The sequence below is a fragment of the Calliopsis andreniformis genome, chromosome 4 (assembly GCF_051401765.1).
Source record: "Calliopsis andreniformis isolate RMS-2024a chromosome 4, iyCalAndr_principal, whole genome shotgun sequence".
NCBI lineage: Eukaryota > Metazoa > Arthropoda > Insecta > Hymenoptera > Andrenidae > Calliopsis > Calliopsis andreniformis.
The window spans coordinates 558,157-577,284 of NC_135065.1; the positions used below are offsets into that span (position 1 = coordinate 558,157).

Below are 19,128 nucleotides of genomic sequence, written 5' to 3' on the forward strand. Positions count from 1 at the left end.
AGGACAAGAGGAAAGTATCAGAAATAAAAAGGCTTTTAAACAGCCCCCACAAAGAACCGAGGCAATAGTGATAAAAACAACTAACAAGAAGTCGTATGCTGACTTATTTAAAGACATAGCTGAAAGAACTAAAAGAAAGCTTACGAATATCAAGAAAATAATCAAATCGAGAGCAGGTGATCTACTTATCGAATTAATTAAAGAGGGTAGTTCAGAAGAACTTAGGGACATTATAACAGCAGCAATGGGAGAAGAAACTAAAATGAAAACCCTACATACATCATATAATTGCAAAACCCCGATAGATGAAGAAAGTATTTGTCGCAAATGTGGGCAAAATGACCATCACATTGAGAAATGTATAAACAGATCAGACTGCGTATTATGCGCTAGAAGAGGTGTTAAACTAGAAGACAGGAGCTACGTTGCTGGAGCCATTAGATGCCCACAATATAAAAACGTGATAAAAAACGTGGATAAAGGTGTAAATAATAATATAAATAATAAACTGTATAGAAATGCAAATACTAAAATGAAAAACGTTATAAATAGTAATAAGAATAAAAATGGCGAATAAAACGAACAATAAAAAACACGGCGATAAAACACGATTAAAGAGATGTAAAAAGGTAAATACTAATACCAATGAGGAGGTTAAAATTTTACAAATAAACTTAAACCATTGTAAAATGGCTCATGACTTAATGAGACAGACTGTAAAAGAATTAAAGATAGATATCGTGTTAGAATCTGAACTATTATACCCCGAACCGAATTGGGTGGTGAAGACAAGTAGAAAAGCAGCGATATGGATTACGAAGTTAAATAATATTATAAATAATGACGAAGATCCTATCATTGGTAACGACTATGTCGGTGTTATAGTGGGTAAGATTATGATAGTAAGTGTATATATCTCACCAAATATATGGTTAGAAGAATACGCCGGTATATTGGAAGAAATTATAAAAATAAGATCTGAAACTAAACGAAGTATTATACTGGCAGGTGACTTCAATGCTAAATCCTCCGCATAGGGATCTAGACAAAATAATGTTACTCGAGGCCATTGAAGAGATACACTTAATCCCAGTAATTACACAAGGATGTTACACTTTTGAAAGGAACAATAGAAAATCTAAAATAAATATCCTAAGCTGCGACAGAAAAACATACGATATGATTAAAAGTAGCAGAGTATTGGATACAGATAGTGCCTCAGATCACAAGTATGTACTCCACCACCTTATAACGAAACATGAACAAATTAAAACTAATGAAAAATTTAAAACCTGGTCATTTAAAACATTAGATAAAAAATTATTTAAAACTACAATGGATCTATACATAGGTGAATATGATATTACAAATAACGAATATATGAGTATAAATAAAATAAAAGAGTACCTACGTGCAGTCTGGTTGGCATGCGCGGAAGCTATGAAGATTAAAAAGACAGGAAATGGTACACAACCACCAAATCCTTGGTGGAACTCCGAGCTAACTGCCCTTAGGAAGGATATAAACTCAAAAAGAATCTACCAGAGAGCCAGGAAAAGAAATCTACCACAATTTAACGAATTAGAAAAAGAATTTAAAGAAGCAAGGAAAACACTAAGATATAAAATATGGGACGCGAAAGTCGATGCGTGGAGAAAATTATGTAGTGAGCTTGATAAAGACTTATGGGGAAAACCCTATAAAATCATAATAAATAAAGTAAGAAGCAAACTACCTACACCAAAGATAGTAATGGATAAAGCCAAGCGTATAATAAATACATTATTCCCAGCCAACCTTAAAAATTTAGAAGAATTTAAAATGCTAAAACCTAAAATGGATAAAATACAAGATACTAAACTAACGAATAAAACGATTAAAAAATTTATAAATAGCGAAGATCTAAAAAATGCGGCAAAACAATTAAAAGATAAAAAGCTCCAGGTATCGACGGTATCTCTATTGAGTTAATAAAATGGCTAGTTCTAAACGATACCAAAAGAATTGTAAACATGTTAAACGGATATATCGCGGCTCATAAATTCCCGGAGACCTAGAAAACACAAAGGATGATCCTAATATATAAAGCGGGCAGATATACAAGTTCTGACAATGCATTTAGACCTTTATGCATAATTGACGCATGGGCAAAAATTTACGAATATATTATCAAGGATAAAATTATGGAACATCTAGGTGAACCTCCTTTCGCTGCAAACCAATATGAATATGCAAAAGGCAAATCCACAATGAAGGCAATGATGAAAGTAAAAAAATTGGCTGCAAACGCTACACTTAAAAAGAAATTCGTCATATTAATTATGATTGATATTAAAAACGCGTTTAATACGCTAAAATGGATGCAAATAGTTTAAACACTACAACAGAAAGGATTACTGATGTACTTAATTAATATTATAAAAGACTACTTAAAAAATAAAATATTTATCTACAGACGGATGGATACAGAAGCAAATGTATAAAGGTGTACCGCAGGGATCCATCCTTGGACCCATCCTTTGGAATGTGACCTATGACAACTTATTAAAAATGAACTTACCTGCTGATGCACACCTGATCGGCTTCGCGGACGACGTGGGCCTCGTGGTAACTGATAGGAACCTGAAACACCTAAAACAAAAAGCAGAAAAGATTATGACAGAACATATAAATGCATGGATAAATCAGGCTGGACTAGAGATTGCGGGCGAAAAAACAAAGTATATTTTCATGAATAAGAAAAAAGTTAATAAAGACTTTAGATTAAACATATTGGACCATGAGATCAAACCTGCAACTAACGTTACATACTTAGTGGTTAATTTTGAAGAAAGTAAAAATTTTAAAATATATGTGGAGTCAGCAACACGAAAAGGAGTTAATAGATAAGTTAGGAGTTAACACTTTGACTGCCACGCCGAAATTACATGTTTCGCTCAGGACGCCATGAGAGTATTTATATTGGTGGTCACAGGTGACCATTGTGACGCGTTGGTTACGATTGATAACGACAAATTAAAACAAGTCTTTGTTACGATTAAGTACTTCGGTCACCAATGACCACCGTGGCGTCACAGGAGAAACCGTGGCCGGTCATATATGACCAACGTGGCAGTCAAAGTGTTAATGGATAATATGGGTGGTCCTAACGAAAAAAATAGAAGAATCTACTACAAAATTTTAGAGTCGGTAATACTGTATGCAGCATCCATTTGGCACAAGGCAGTTAAACTACAGACCAATAGGAAAAAATTACTCGCGGCACAAAAGATTGGATTGGGGCGAATTGTAAGGGCCTACGGAACTGTCTCCATTGACACACTAACGGTGATAACAGGGATTCTACCGATTGAGCTACAAATAGTAGCCAGAACAGAAGTGTATAAAAGAAAGGAGTTAGAAAAGAGAAGGAAAATACAAAATAATAAAAACACGGAAAAAGAATATACTAAAAAACTAAAGGAACACGAGGAGAAAATAAACAAAAAATTTGCGGTAATTTGACAAGAGAGATGGGACGGCTCTATTAATGGAAGATGGACCTATAAGGTAATCAAAAACATAGATAAGTGGCAAAAAAGGTGATATGGATCACTAAACTACCGCCTCACGCAGGCGCTTAGTGGCCATGGCTGCTTCAACTCGTATAGAAGAATAGCGAAGACGGATAACGAAGCGTGCTGATTTCGATGTGGAACAAGGGACGACTAGAACACACGTTTTTCACTTGTAAAATGTGGAGTAGTCAAAGAGAAGAGATGATAGAGAAAGCAGAGATCCAGACATAGATACCTGAGAATATGATAAAAGAAATGCAAAAAAGCGAAGCTAAATGCAATGCTATAGGAGGTTTTTTTATTGACATGCTAAAAAAGAAAGAAATATATGAAAAAGAGATTCAAAAGGCAGCCAGGAAAGATAAGAACTAGATCTAAACGATTAAGAGGAATAAATAATGTAGCGAAATGTTAGAAACGTGAGGAATTTAAAATACAATATACTAAGAAAACGCTGTTCACAATTGTAAATAGTTTTTTTTATTTATTAAAATTTTTTTAATTAATTATTTATTTTACTTAGTTTCAAAAACAAATTGTACATATTTTATCGATAGACCTAGATAGTAGTTATTCTTATCCCAGACGGACAGCGAATGGAATAAAATTTAAGGATATAAGTATGAAATAAAAGAGACATAACAAGGAAAAAGAAAAAGAAGTTTAGAGTTCATGAGGCCCCGGTAACCGGACCTGCGAAGTAATGAAGAACAGTACCGTAGGTGCAATTACATACCGGGGAAGGGTGGTAGGGTGGCAAAAAAACAAAAAAAGACATAAAAAACTAGTATTTGTCATAGCCGATTTCTTTTTTTCCAATTTTTCGCAAAATGGCGGGTATTTTAACATAGAAGTCGAATTTATGACTAAAAATGTGAACTTCTTTAATTTATTAAAAAAAAACTATGATGTTTAGAACACAAATCCTACGTCAAAAACTAGATAATTATATTAACAATCCCTGTGTTAAATTTTAAGTAAATCGGTCCATTAGTTTTTGAGATATAATGGTTACCGTTCCTGAGAAAACCATTTTGAGAAAAACGCGTTTAAAGTTTCAAGTATACGTAAAGTTAACATACATTTTTTTTCATACTTACATTGAATCATCGATTCCTGGACCATAAAATTCACCTTCCCTTGGCATTGTAGCTTCCATTTTATTTTTTTTGGCACGTTTAAGTTGTGTTCTAGCTTCCTTTATTGACGCTGCTGTAACAACCCACGGTCTTCCCTCTCATTCTATCTATTACTATCTCTCTCTACCTATTACCATCTCTCTCTATCTATTACCATCTGTATCCTTCTAATACTTTATTATTATATTACCGCGTATTCTATTATCTTAATACTAATTAATATTTTTGTACCTTATTTTTATATCATATATATGTTTCAATTATATTTTAACATAAACACAACGTATATCGTCCGATTTCATTTACGATTAGAATAAGACCGCCATTAGAAAGTAAGACATTACGCAGGCGCGAACTCCGATTAGCGGGTATATAAGCAGCAAGAGATACACTTCCTCCTGCCATCGAGTTCCGAACAGACGAAGATCTTAAAGGCAGCTGATATACTCGTCTAGTGAGATCGAGACCGCTCCTCTAGTGGTGCCGACCATTTTCCAGCGATCAAGAGTATTTGATGCTCCTTTACAGGTTCAGTCTGAAATAACCTTATGACAGGTGCACTACGATGATTCCTGTGAAGTGCAGTACGGGCGACATCTTGGAGGAAGCTGATATACTAATAGATCGAGACCGGTCCCTTAGAGGTAGCGACCGTTCTAGCAAATAGTAATTGATGCTCCTTTAATATAGAGTTCGTGCTCGTCAGAAGCAGACAAACCGCCTGCCAACAAGCGCTAGAAGCCATTCCTAGTCGGACACATTTCTAAGACCGCTCCCGAAGAGTCTTTTCTCCAGGGTAGCAACTGATATAGAAAAGACAACGAAGGGCTTACGGATGCTTAGGCAATTAAGGCAAAGATTATATGTTTCATGGAACCTTGAGACCGCTCTGAGGTTATAGCCACCTATAACTTTGGCAGCGACCAGGGCATGCGAGACACGATCTATTGCAGACACACACACACACAATACACTTCACCTTGTATAGAGGATCCTCTACCGCGAATAATATGAATCATCACATATACCTAACTCTCGTTCAACGACATGTATATCGTATTTGCATAACTCTTGCGTTATCGAGATAATTGATAGATAATTATAATCACGTTCAATATAACCTCACATATAGATAATCACACATAATATAACTTCATATCATCTTATGATTTTATCTAACCAGATTAGAATAGTTATCGATGTTGTATTAACGTTAGGAATAGAATAAGTATTATTGAATAAATTATTGTTAAGAAAGATATAAGCCTTGGATTTCAACTCAACCGCACGCCACATAAACCCCCACCTTTTTGTCCACTGGAAAGCCGCTCTTCTATGGACAACGTAGCATCGTTTTAGGGACGTTACGCTGCAGATGCACGGTTCGCCAAGCTTATACGTCGACTGTCCTCAGAGGCAGCCCACCGATGGGCATTTAACCCACAGTTGATTTCCATTGCTTGCATTATTTTTAAAAGGGATGAAGCCCCAGTATTAAAAGTACATGCAGCAATGTTAGCAGCAATCTGCACTATATTCAACCCACAATGAACTTCTTTAGTTGAAATTTTCCAAATCAAGTTATTTAAACTTTTTTTATTGTTTTGTGTACATCCTCCTAGACAACGCTGTAGTAATGTTTTTTTATTCAGGTTTTCGTATATTGGCCTAATGGCAGTAAAGACTTCGGGAGCAAGTGTATAAGTGTGTGTGTGTACGTATGAAGCTTTCCCTCTCTTTTGCTTTGTGCAAAGTACACCAAGAGTCGATTCCATCGGGACAAAATTAGTGATTTGGATGTTCGTCTGTTGAGCTATAATGGTTGAATGTAGCCCAAATAGCTTTCTTCATCTCCTCTACTGGATTACAATTTCTCCTTATAGATAAACCATAATAAATAGTCAATTTATCAATTAATTTTCCCGTCAACTTTTTCCGTCCTCCAATGCCTTTATTTTTTTGAATACACTGCCTAAGCCTTTTACTCATTCGTTTCTGAATGTGTCCAATACACCCTTTTTTCTTATTTCAGTATCTTCATACGCTGAAGTAGTCGCTGTTGCCAATGTAATTTGTGTACATAATGTCGTAACGTACCATAGATCTTGCAAATATTTCTTCCATCGGTTCCACTTTCATTTTTCTCGAAGATCCTTCATGATTTATGCTGCAAGTTTTCTGATGCTCACTTTTTCATTCTTCATACTCAGCAGAATCTGTCCTTGATGCCTAATACTCACAACTACTACTTGGTTCCCTCGTTCAAGGCAGCTTTAACCAGCTCCTTGGTTCCTTCGATCTAGGCAGCTTTAGCTAGCTCCTAGATCACTCCTAACTGAGGCAGCTCTAACCAGCTCCTTGGATCCTCCGAATCGAGGCAGCTTCGATCACCTCCTTGATTACCGACCGAAGCAGCTTCAACCAGCTCCTTGGCCTTCCCTTAATCCACATTAGCATTGATCATCACTGCCACCTGCTCAAATTCTAAGTAATCAATATTCCGTCGAGGTAGAATCTCGAGACAACTGTTGATCCATAGTTTAACATGGATCCATCTCATCGAAGACTGAAGGTTGTACAATTGTAAGAATAGAATTAAGTGCTTTAATAGTGTATACCATTTAAGTTAATAAATCATTTCATGTTCTATTTTAAAACCGCACGCCACACGAATCCTACTCCCTGTTCACAGGTAAGCCGCTCTATCTGTTTTAATACGTTTTATGTATTACAACGCACGATTCGTTACAGTAGCATAGAAAATATCCCTCTGATTACAAAAATAATATCTAATATCATAAGTATAGTCCTTAGTCAGTCTTCTTTGAACATATAGTTGGGCCAGTGGTTTCGTTAGAATGTCAGCGATTTGACCTTTTGTACTGATGTACTCTAACTAGAACATCTTCTCTTGGCACTTCTCTCTAATGTAATGAAACCTGACGTCTATATGCTTTGTTCTTTTATGAAAAGCAGGGTTCTGGATCAATTGTATTGCACTTTGACTATCAAGATATAGAGAAATCTTCAATTGACTCATACCTCTTAATTCTCCTATAAGCTTACGGAGCCATACAATTTCTTTGACTGTTTGGCATGACGCCATGTATTCAGCATCAGTCGTAGACAAACCTACAGATGCTTGACGCTGTGAGTTCCAGGTGATCACATTCGAACCCCACAGAGTCACATAGCCTGTAGTGCATCGTCTAGTCTGTAGTTCTCCGACGTAGTCAGCATCACTATATACTTTTATATGAGTGTCTTGATTCGTCCCAAATTTCAATCCATGATGCAATGTACCTTTTAAATATTTAATTATTCTCTTCACGACGTTCCACTGAATTTTTGTGGGTTTGTTCATGTACCGACTTGTTCGGTTCACTGCGAATGAGATATCAGATCTTGAACCAGTTGACAAATACATCAAACTGCCTATGGCTTCCCTATATGGTGCTTGAGTAACTTCTTCTTGATCAACAGAGTGCACTTGTGTGCAGGTTTCTTGATGGGGATCCGCAGGGATGGCTACTGCACTAGCGTTTTCCATTCTAAACTGATTCAAAAAAATTGACCCATCTGATTTCTGTTCGATTTTAAGGCCCAGAAACATTCCAATATCAGAATGAGTTATCTCAAATTCAGTTTTCAGACCGTCAAGCAGATTATTGATTTCTACTTCGCTCCTTGCTGCGATCATACCATCGTCAATATAGATCGCCAAAATCAATGAGCTTCCCGAATCTGTGCTGCAAAATATACAAGGGTCTGCCATGGTTGCTTTCAGCTTGAACTTCTTTAGAAAACTAGTAAATTTGCGATTCCAACATCTAGAAGACTGCTTGAGCCCATAAATGCTCTTAAGTAATTTGCAAACACGAAGGGTCCCGTCCGAAAAACCCTCTGGTTGTTTCATATAGATAGTTTTCTCTATACTTCCATTTAAAAAGGCCGTCTTAACATTGAACTGCTTCGAAATCAGTTTCTCTCTAGCTGCAATTGTTAAGATTATTCTGATTGAGTCGAACATCACCACTGGGCTAAAAGTTTCCTGGTAGTCAATTTCTGCGTAAATCCTTTTACAACTAGCCTTGCCTTGTATCTCTGCGTGTTTTTTCCATTTGCATCTTTCTTAATCTTGTACACCCAGCGATTGTCCAAAACAGCATTCTTTTCAGGCTTATCAACCAACTGCCAAACTCCATTTTTATTGAGACAGTTTAATTCTTCTTGTATCGCTTCCTTCCACTTATTCGAGTTGTAGCTATCTATCGCTTCCTCGTAAGATAAGGGTTCATCACTTTCTGCTACGAAAAAGTTATCTATGTCCACACAGTCGTCGTAACGTTCTGGTAGCTTCAGTGAAGTTCTGTCTCTCAGACTTCTTTTATGCAGAGACTAATTTTCAGGAGTTTCCTTTCTTCGTGCAGGTGTATCTTCTGACCCTTCTTCTATACCTACAGGTTCATTCCTTTGTGGATTTTCTCCAGGTACGTACCCTCTCGAATTATTTTCAGGTACACAAGTTATTTCAACTTCAGGCAAGTAGTCTCTTAGATTATTTTCATTGTGACTACCCTCTTCTTCTATCTCTTCAGGTAGGTATAATAAACTTGAATTCATTGGTTTCAAGCAAAATTTATTTACTGGCTCCCCTCTGCCAGTAAAAAACACGTCACGTGTTACAGTTACGGTATCCTTCTGTGGTAACAAGATTCTAAATCCCTTGGTGTTTTCTTCGTAGCCCACAAAATAACCAAGTTTAGCTTTCTCATCTAACTTTTGCCTCTTCTGTTTTGCGATATGTACATAAACCTCTTCTCCGAAGATATGTAAATCTTCAATTTTAGGTTGCCGGTTATGCCATAATTCATATGGCGTAATATCTTTCACACTGCTAGTGTCTGTGCGATTTAATACATATACGACCATATTAACTGCTTCCGCCCAGAATCTCTTTTCAAATCTTTTTGCGTATAGGAAAGTACGGGCCGCTTCCATTACTGTTCGGTTCTCACGGCTCAATTGGCCCATTTTGTTCCGGATAGTAGGCTACGGTTCTCTGGTGTTGAATGCCATAGTGTTTCAGCAGTGTCGTTAGATCGTGGTTGATAAACTCGAGCCCGTTGTCCGTTCTCAGAACCTTGATTCCTTTTGGACAATGTTCTTCAACTGTCTTAAGATAGTCCTTTATGCAATTTGCTACGTCCGACTTGGCAGCTAAGAAATACACATGACGGAAGTGTGAATAGTCGTCCTTCAAAAGCAAAAAATACCTGGATCCTTTCATGGACTTAACTTGCAAAGGACCACATACGTGAGCATGGATTATTTCCTCAATGCATTCAGTTTTGGTGTCACTTTTGCGAAAAGGTAGTCGGTGGCTCTTCCCGATGGCGCAAGCATCGCAGAAAGGTTCCCTTTTATCTCTAACCTTCACATCATAATGCTCCAGAGTGTGTTTGACCCTGGCAAAGTTCTGATGGGCAAGCTTCTGATGCCACTGATCTAATGTGTTGTCTTCCGCTGTTGCTGATACATTTGCCTGTGCTGTACACAACTCTTGTTGTGGGGGCTCCACTTTGAACTTCATGACATTTGTGTGTTCGTTCTCCCACTGCAATGACACGTTCTCCTTTTAGGAATTTACAAGAGGTATTATTGGAATGTAATTCTAAACCTTTGCCCATTGCTACTCCAGAAGAGAACAGATTATAATTAAATTTCGGTACATATAGGACATTTGCTAAGTGGTTGTGATTCCACTTTTCTCCGTCGAAGCAAGAAACATTGATGTCTCCCTTATCGTAGGCTTTCAAATGAGTTCGGTCCCCTATACATACATATATTTCTTTATCCAGAGGTTTGTATGATAAAAACCACTCCTTTACATGTGTCATGTGGTCGCTGGCGCCCAAGTCCAAGAACCATGTGTCCACGCTTTCGCCTTGCTGCTGCATCGAAGCCAAAGCTTCACTAATCAAACCTTTACCATGAGGCGCTGCTTTCCTATTTCTTCCTTGTCCATTGCTGCGACACTCTCTTGCTCAATGTCTAGGCTTATTACACTTGCAGCATTTTCCTGGTTTTGCTGAATTTTTGTTCTTGTATTGATAAGTTGCGTTCCTTCTTGAATGTTGCACCTTCAATGCGAGGGCATTGCAGTTCATGTCTGCTCTGTTGGCTTGACGAAATTTTTCAATGGTGAGTCTAGCAATCAGGTTTGTTTTTGTGCGCTCTACTTCAGTGGTAGACTCCCATGCACTTATAAAGTAATCGTAGCTAGCAGGTAACGTCAGCAAGATTTTTGTGATTATTATTTTATCTGATATATCCTCACCTGCTGCTCTTAAACGACAGGCAAAATCTTCCAGTTTGGCTATATGTGTAGCAATATCTTTGGGACTCTCCTTGACTGTAGTAAACCATTTCTGCTGCAGAACATGTGTAGATGCTTCGGACTTTTGTTCGTAGACACTCTTCAGCTTCGCCTGACTGGATTGCAATTTATTATGTAAATCATAAAATGTTCTGATATTGTTGTAACTATTGTTTTTTGAGCTATTGCATCTGCTTTGTACCAGGCTGCTACCTCTTTTTCATATTCTCTTCTCACGGAATCTGTAGCTTCAGCCACTACTGGTTGTGGTAGAGATTTTATTCCTTGTGATATTTCCCAGGCATTTTGTGCTTTCAAGATTACACTTATTTGGAAATTCCAGACGTTCTAATTATCGATACCTTGCAGTTTCTTGATGGATGCTATTTCTCTGTCGGTCTCCATCATGTTGGCTTGAGGTTACCTTTTTCACTTTTGCACGTGGCGGGACGTAACCTTACTGCACTACACACTGTCTTTTAGATTTTCTAATCTTGCAGAATCTTAAATACACATCTCATAGCGCACCTGGGCCCATAACCTATTGAATTTATGGGTATGCATGCAAAATGATTACGAGATGTGTAGGCAAAAACAAGTTTTATTAGAGAAGATTAGAAAAGCACACAAAAACGTGAGAGTATGAACGACAACTTAACTACACGCCACATAACAGCAAAAATAAAACATGTGTGCCAACCAAGTATAACTAAAAAGGGTTTTCTCTGAGATTGTGGATTAGCATCATTTGTTAACAGTGATTTTATGTTACATCAAACATTTCTAACAGTAACAAATACGGAATCGTGAAAAACACTCCAAAATTACTTTTATAGGTATTTCAGATTAAAATATTTTGAAATGTTCTCAAAAAATATTTAAAAATAAATGTTAATAATTATTCGATGATTAAGAATTGAAAAAAAAAGGTAATAATGACTATAAAAAATGATAAGCCCACAGAGGGGACCGAACCTGTGATTAAAAAGTAGCAGCGCTTTAGCAGACGGACGCTTTTTTTTTTTTTAAATATAAAGTTTATTCAAATAGCAATACAATAATATAATAACAGGTGATAACAAACTTTACAAAAAACACCTTACGATATACCTAGCTTTTTCCAATAGGGCCATTCGTAAATGGCTCACATTAGAATAACATATCTGCGAAAACGCTAAGGAAAAAAACATGCGTAGATTTAGAAACCATAATTATACATTTATACTATAATAACTGCACTAATACATGGGAAAAATATTTTTTAAAAAACCCTGATACAATATTACAGAACTTAAAATTAATACTAAGTAAAATTAAGTAAAAGCTAAACCTAAGATAAGACTAAAATTACAAACTAATTTATATACAATGGGAGGCATTAGGCATACCCTTAATGCTGATTAATTTATAATTAAATAAATAAAATATTTCATATCTTATTTACCTTTGACATGTTAATGATTTCTACGACTATCTAGATAGTTTCTGTATCTAGTAATGAGATCAGCTATGTTTGGATTATTAGCTTCTATCCACCAATATTTTTTCAAAATTAAGTCTATAGAAGTTATTATAATCTAATTTAGATAACGATGTTGAATATATAAATTTATTTGGTTCCTCAATCATTCAGTTGATCCTAAATGTTATTCTTTTATTTGCCTTATTTCTTCTCCAATGATATATAATTGGAACATTTAGGCTATTATAACTAACCGTGCGTCATAGTACATAAAATGTTCACAGATAGAGCGGCTAACCTGTGAACAGAGAGTAGGATTCGTGTGGCGTGCGGTTAAGAAATAAATTTCATAGACTACGATTTCTCTTTTCAATTAATATATAACAATATTTATTAATCTAAAAATTGTTTACGTTTTGAAATACTTAACACTACTCTAACAATGAAATACTTAATACTATTCTTAAGGCTATACAAGTCTATTAGTTTTTTAATAGAAGAGTTTCTTATCGCTATATAAATTTGTACCATCGCTAACTTCTATGTCAATTAAGTATTAACGCGTTGCAATCTAAGCAGATGGTAGTGATGAATAATGACGAGGAGGATTAATAGAAAGTAGGAGGATTAATAAAAAGACAAGGAGGATTAATTATCCTTTACTTTCTTTCTTCGTTCAGTTACTAATTTTCATTAATTTTACAATAATTTTCGAGCATAGATTCACTCAAGAGTGCAGTATGGCGGGAGTGAATAGACTCATAAAATTCCGTAATCAGTTCGCGTGAATTCATAGTTCAGTATAAAATTTTAAATTCTAAAACAAAATCTGCGTGTGTGTTCTCTTTCTTTTCAGTACTAGCAGCATCATTAGATAACCCGGACGATTTAATGTAACGACGACCTGGCATCGATTTGGCATTTTCTCTTTCTTTGACACGATTTTGATTTATTTGGATTTGATATTTTTTTCGATATATTTGATAACTATTTATGCAACAACACGTCCGATCACTTTGCTAACTTTTGGCGGCTTTTTTGCCACTTTTTAGCCTCAAATGCGCCACTGTGCGTCGACAGGTCGAAGCGACCACTTGAACGCTCGTTAACTGTTCAGACTTTGTTCAATAAATGAAGATTTGCTGAAATAATCCGGTGGATTCTAATCCTTCAATCGCTCACGAACCTAAAGACTAAATCCCATACCTCGTCCTGAGAATCGTCTCGCGGGCCACACCACAATGTTCACTTATTATTTTAATGTGAAAATGGCAAATATTCATTTTGTGTATGGCAGTGCTAATACGAGCATTCACTTAGCACGTCGTTTGTATACAAAGAAATATCGGAATCTCTGAATTCCATCTCCTCAGTTGTTTGAAAAACTTCACCATCATTTATGTAAATTTGACTCTTTCGTGTCACATCATGGTAATTCCAGACGTCTACAATCTGTTTCTATCGCTAATAAGAAAAAATGTGTGTTATGGAGCTATATTTCATAGCATCCGATGGAGCTTAACGGAATGGCAGCGCCGTCGGACCAGTCCTCAACTATAATTTTTAACAGGTGTTCATTGGTTCACGGCGGAAGTGGCAATTTTCTCGACTTTGTGGTGGAGCACCCTAGTTCCACGCCGTTCGTGTGCTCACCTAGATTCGGAGACTATGGCAGAGTTGCCAGGAAAGTATAATTTACAAAGCTCCCTACGCTCGGCATAGAAATACTACGAATTAATGGTTTGCTTAGTGTAACGAAAATTCTGCTTGGTGGTCAGGAGAGTCGTCCAGTTCTTCATTTATATCCCAGAGACAAGGCGAAACCATGATGTGGGAAACGCAACGTCGCAGCATATATTTTATACATATTTTTCGTGCCTTGTGCATATATTTTCTATATTTCCGCACATTGAATTTGCATAAAAATGTGCATACTTATTGTAAGCATTACCTTGTTACGTCCTAACTAGACGGGCGGTGGTCTCAAGCGACAGAGATCAACCTTAAGGATTCTTGCTCTTTTAAAGTGCTAAAGCACACCTTGATTAAACTTATCTTGAAAATGAATGAGTAAGAAAAGAGGAGAAGTGAATCAGTAGACTATGCTTTGATTTAACAATTTCATATACTTCACAAGATACAAATTACATACCAACTCCTTCTTGCTGTCTGTACAATCTTAACATCGTCACCTTGTAGGTTTAGCTGGTTGCTAGTCGTCCGTGGTTGCTTGTGCGCACTTTCTTTCTTGAACTTCGCGGATTCTCTCGACATGGTCTAAAAAGGCGGATTCGGACTTTGCGACTCACGACATCCTTCGACTCTAATGCAGTTTTGTGCTAAATGTTACAATACGCTTTCACTGCTACAGCTTTCGCGTGGGTAGTAATCAGAGACTCGCTTTGATCCTCAACTGATTTCGATAACTCGAAATTCAACTTCTCCTTCGCGCTCTCGGTTCTTAGAGTATTCCTTGTTGGGTTATAATTCGTAATATCAAAAAGGAGAATGCTTACATATTGTTAAGACGATCATAATTGTGTGACATCTGGTAGACTAAGTTTACGATACGGAAGAATTGGGCTTGCTATTTTTGAGGAAACACAGTGTCAGTTTATTGGTAATCATTTGTTAATTTGAATTGAGGCGTAAAGACCCTAGAAATCGCTTCATCGTTTTACGAGTCTGAAAAACACATGTACTTTAGAGTCCCGAGTCTCTGCTCAATAGTAATTGACGTATCGTAAACATAAAATCCGAGCGTCTTCCGTTAGCGCGCTACCCTCGGGGTCCGTCACCCCTTGGGCCTTTCCGGGGTGATGTCACCCTACGGAGTCTAACCACTACCCCCACGCGCTGTCGACAAAGGCTTCCCTCCCATGTCTGTGGTGAGAGTTTGGGGCATAACCTACCCCAGAGAGGCCTCCCTCTAAGGAGTTACGAGGATTCCTATTTGTAAATATTTTCTCCTCCCTCTAACTCAGTTTTGTATAAAGTAAGATTCATCAAAATAAAGATTAGATACAACTTAGAATTCATGGGTATCTCTGGTCCTTCGAGCTAAACCTTAGTCGGCACACCACGTGCAAATTTCAACAAAACCAGAAAGATCTATTGATCAACCGCTGGTCTAAACACATATTGTTTTGCCGAATCAGCTCGACAGAGTTGGTTGCAATCGTTCGCATAACATATTACGAAACGCATCAGCATTTCTCGTTTATTGACAACGAAAAAGGGGACCAAGTAAAGGCCGGATGTAATAATCTAGAAATCTGACTTGTTCACGAACACATTAAATAGTGTTGCAAGGATACTAATCGAACAAGCGTGCTTCACAATTAACACTACTAGTTTATTCATTGATACTCAGCCAATAACAATAGCCATTATAAACTACTTATAATGCTTTGGAAAAAAAAAAAGAAAATAACAGTCTTTACTTTTGTTTAAGTCCTCTACATCTCACATGGCACGCTTATGCTCGCACACACTACGCATGTCTCCAGTCGGCACCTTCCGGCTTCCTTCTCATGCATGCCACGACAGAGATTACTTATTCTAACAAATAGAATACGATTTGAATATTTAAGAAGTCTACTACGAATAGATGATCTTAGCAAATGCGTTCCTAGTTTGCAACTTCGTTAAATCACTACATGATGTAAGTAGAGTGCACACTAAGGGAGTGTTAAAACCGTACTTTTTACTTAATGGTAATCTCGAACTTCGACTAAAAATAAAATTAAGGTTCAATCTGCATTCTTTTTATATTAAGTTTCACGTGCACTTTGACATTAGTATCTATCGCTTGCGTGAACTAGAATACAATCAGTAAATGAACGATGGAAATATCCTTCCCTTTCGTCTGGTACGATTACGTGTAAACATGTGAAATAAATTCTATCAAAGTATTTGTAATAAAATTCAGTATATTAAGACGCAATACCATGTGAGCTTCTTACAATAACCAACCAATATTATGTATTTATTAAAATACAAATAAATCAATACATTACTGCGCTTTTTTATTATTTGATAAAGTCATTATGCTGAACGTCCCACGTTGATAAATGAAGTTACAAAATTTCAAAATTTCCCGATAACTACAAAAAAGAAGTTTAACTATGTCACATTATGTGTCAGTTTTATAAATCAAAATATAGCTTATAAGATGTTAAGTACAACTTTCTTTTTATAAAGTTTATCAACGGTATTAAGAAGAAATTTGAATTATACGCAAATTGTAGAAATCTATAAAAAAATACATAAGAAAGTGTTATATTATAAATATTTAATCGGGAAAGTCTTGATTTTTTGTGATGTAAGGCATCTATAAGCATGTAACACAGACTGCTCTATTCTCATGGGACACCTTGTATGTGTATATTTCTTGCATTAGAATGACTGAAATCAATAGAATATTTATGTTTAATAACAAAAGCACTATTACTATGAAACTTATTTTGTTATATACTTATCTATTTCGGCATAAATAAAATTTACCTTGACTATTCCATTTGAAAGTGCGTAACCTGCCATTGCCAATCCTGCAAACAAGCCAGCCAAAAATTGATTTCTTCTTTTGTGAGGAAACTCAGTCTCAGAATTTCGTCTTATTTTTTGTATGTCTTCTTCTGTTCTTTGTTGCTCATAATCGTTGTACTCGTTTTTAAAATATTTCAGTGATATACGTGAAACATATTTTACTAAATTTGTACAAGCCTTCAAATGATTTTGTAAAGCTGGATTTGGTAGAGGAGCTTTGAGTAGCGGTGCCAAATAAGAATATATAATAGCATCTAATGTAGTGGGTTTTTCACCAAAAAAATATAACGAGTCTTCAAGTCTTCGTGATAATAGTGTCAAACATTTTTGTGCTTCGGCATACACCTGTTATAAATAAGTAGGATAATTAAATAAATTTTCAATAACTAAAAAATAACATGCATAAAAGAATACGAGAGTCATCCAATAAGTAAAGAGACATACAACTGCTTTTTCAACATAGTTTATCAAATGAATGTTATAATTTATCTATGTTTCAATATAGTCTCCTGTTACAATAATGCACTTGCCTCATTACTCTACTAACGGTTTTATGCTAATACCTAAGAACTGTGTATCGTACTATGTGATCTAGTTTTGCAGTAATTATGTAGTTTAAAGGACTCAGCTCTGATGACCTTGACCTTAACATATGTTATCAAGGACATACCTAAGTAATCTTCAAGAGATTTTGACTGCCAACATTGTTTAAGTGACCATACTTACAAAAATGGTGTTTTAATTTGTGTAAGTGTTACTATCAGACTATTGTCCTTTTTATGTTAACTAAAAAGACTGAATTAATTATAAGTTAGAAGTAACCACGCACAGTTTAAGTTTAGACATTACTTGTATAGAATTTAGTTTCAATACATTTTATTATGTATTAATTTAAGAGAAACCCCAGTCTATGGAATTCATTTATTAACTTCACACTACACGAATCCTACTCGTTATTCACAGCTGCTCTATCTTATGAACACTCAATAAACATTCAATAAAAAATGAGCAACGACTAAAACCTCGTGGAGGTTACTCAGGAAAGTGTCCTTGACAACGTATGCCATCGTAAAGGTCTTCGGAACTGAATCACCTAAATTACATAATTATCAGTAACTGTTCTAAATAAATTGCACAGATGTCCACTTATGACACTGAAAGTATCATATATTTTATTTAGATATTATTTAAACTAGAGTTTTTGTTTCTTCATTTATTGCAACATTACTTCTCGTAATAAAACTCAATAATAGTGAGTCAAGCATTGATGCATCAATGCATATTTGAGGGCGCGTGACGAGGAAGCCACAGAAGAAATTCAAAACTTTACACATCTTCCTCTCGTAAACATGTATTGCAACGTAATCGCTCACGTCGAACCGTGGACGATCACAAACGACAGTGCAAATTAGCCACGCACACTCCTCGCGCCTTTGACTTTTTTGGACAGAGAACTGGGTCGTATGAAACGGACAATAGGGGAACAGTTGCAGATTTTAGGTACGTCACAGGGAGAACGCTAGTTAGCACGCAGTTTTGTTTAGTAAAACATAAAATGTATTTGACGAATATCGTTTACAATATTGGACCAAAGCTGCTACATACGATATTCCCACGACACTTAATGGGGGGGGGGGGGGGGGGGCAGGGCGACACTTCTGATCAGTTTCGCGTTACAATGAGTTTAGTCCACATACGAATATTAAGACATTCTGCTAACTGGAAGACCCCATGAGGGACTCGCCTTCTCCATGTTCTCAAACGTGTGACCGCGGAGTTTCGACTCTTGTTGAAGCTTGCAAGCCCAAAGGAAACCCTTGCTTTGCAAAAACCGAATTATTTCCAATGTTTCGGTATTAAGCAACCACCAGGATCTGCTAGTGGAGAGAGATAAACACAAAATGTTAATCGTAGTCGGAATCGTCATCGTAAGTCGATGCCGCGTATGTTTGTATGTGTGAGAGCGTGTGTACGTATTTGCGAGAGTGTGTGTGTTGTTCTGAAGCCTCAAGAAGGTGAATGCAAACAGCTTGTCGCAACAAG

At 36.4% G+C, this 19,128-nt stretch overlaps 1 protein-coding gene across 1 annotated transcript in view; it reads right to left on the minus strand.

The window, feature by feature from the left end:
• Positions 1 to 16,546: 16,546 nt before the first annotated feature.
• The window catches only part of LOC143178230 (metaxin-1), a 49,944-nt gene continuing 47,362 nt past the window's right edge, over positions 16,547 to 19,128 (minus strand). The window contains exons 4-5 of the mRNA XM_076376760.1: positions 17,044 to 17,430; positions 16,547 to 16,944 (exon numbers count right to left, since the gene is read on the minus strand). Coding sequence (XP_076232875.1) covers positions 16,936 to 16,944; positions 17,044 to 17,430 — 396 coding nt within the window. The 3' untranslated portion in view covers positions 16,547 to 16,935. The remainder of the gene's footprint in view (positions 16,945 to 17,043; positions 17,431 to 19,128) is intronic.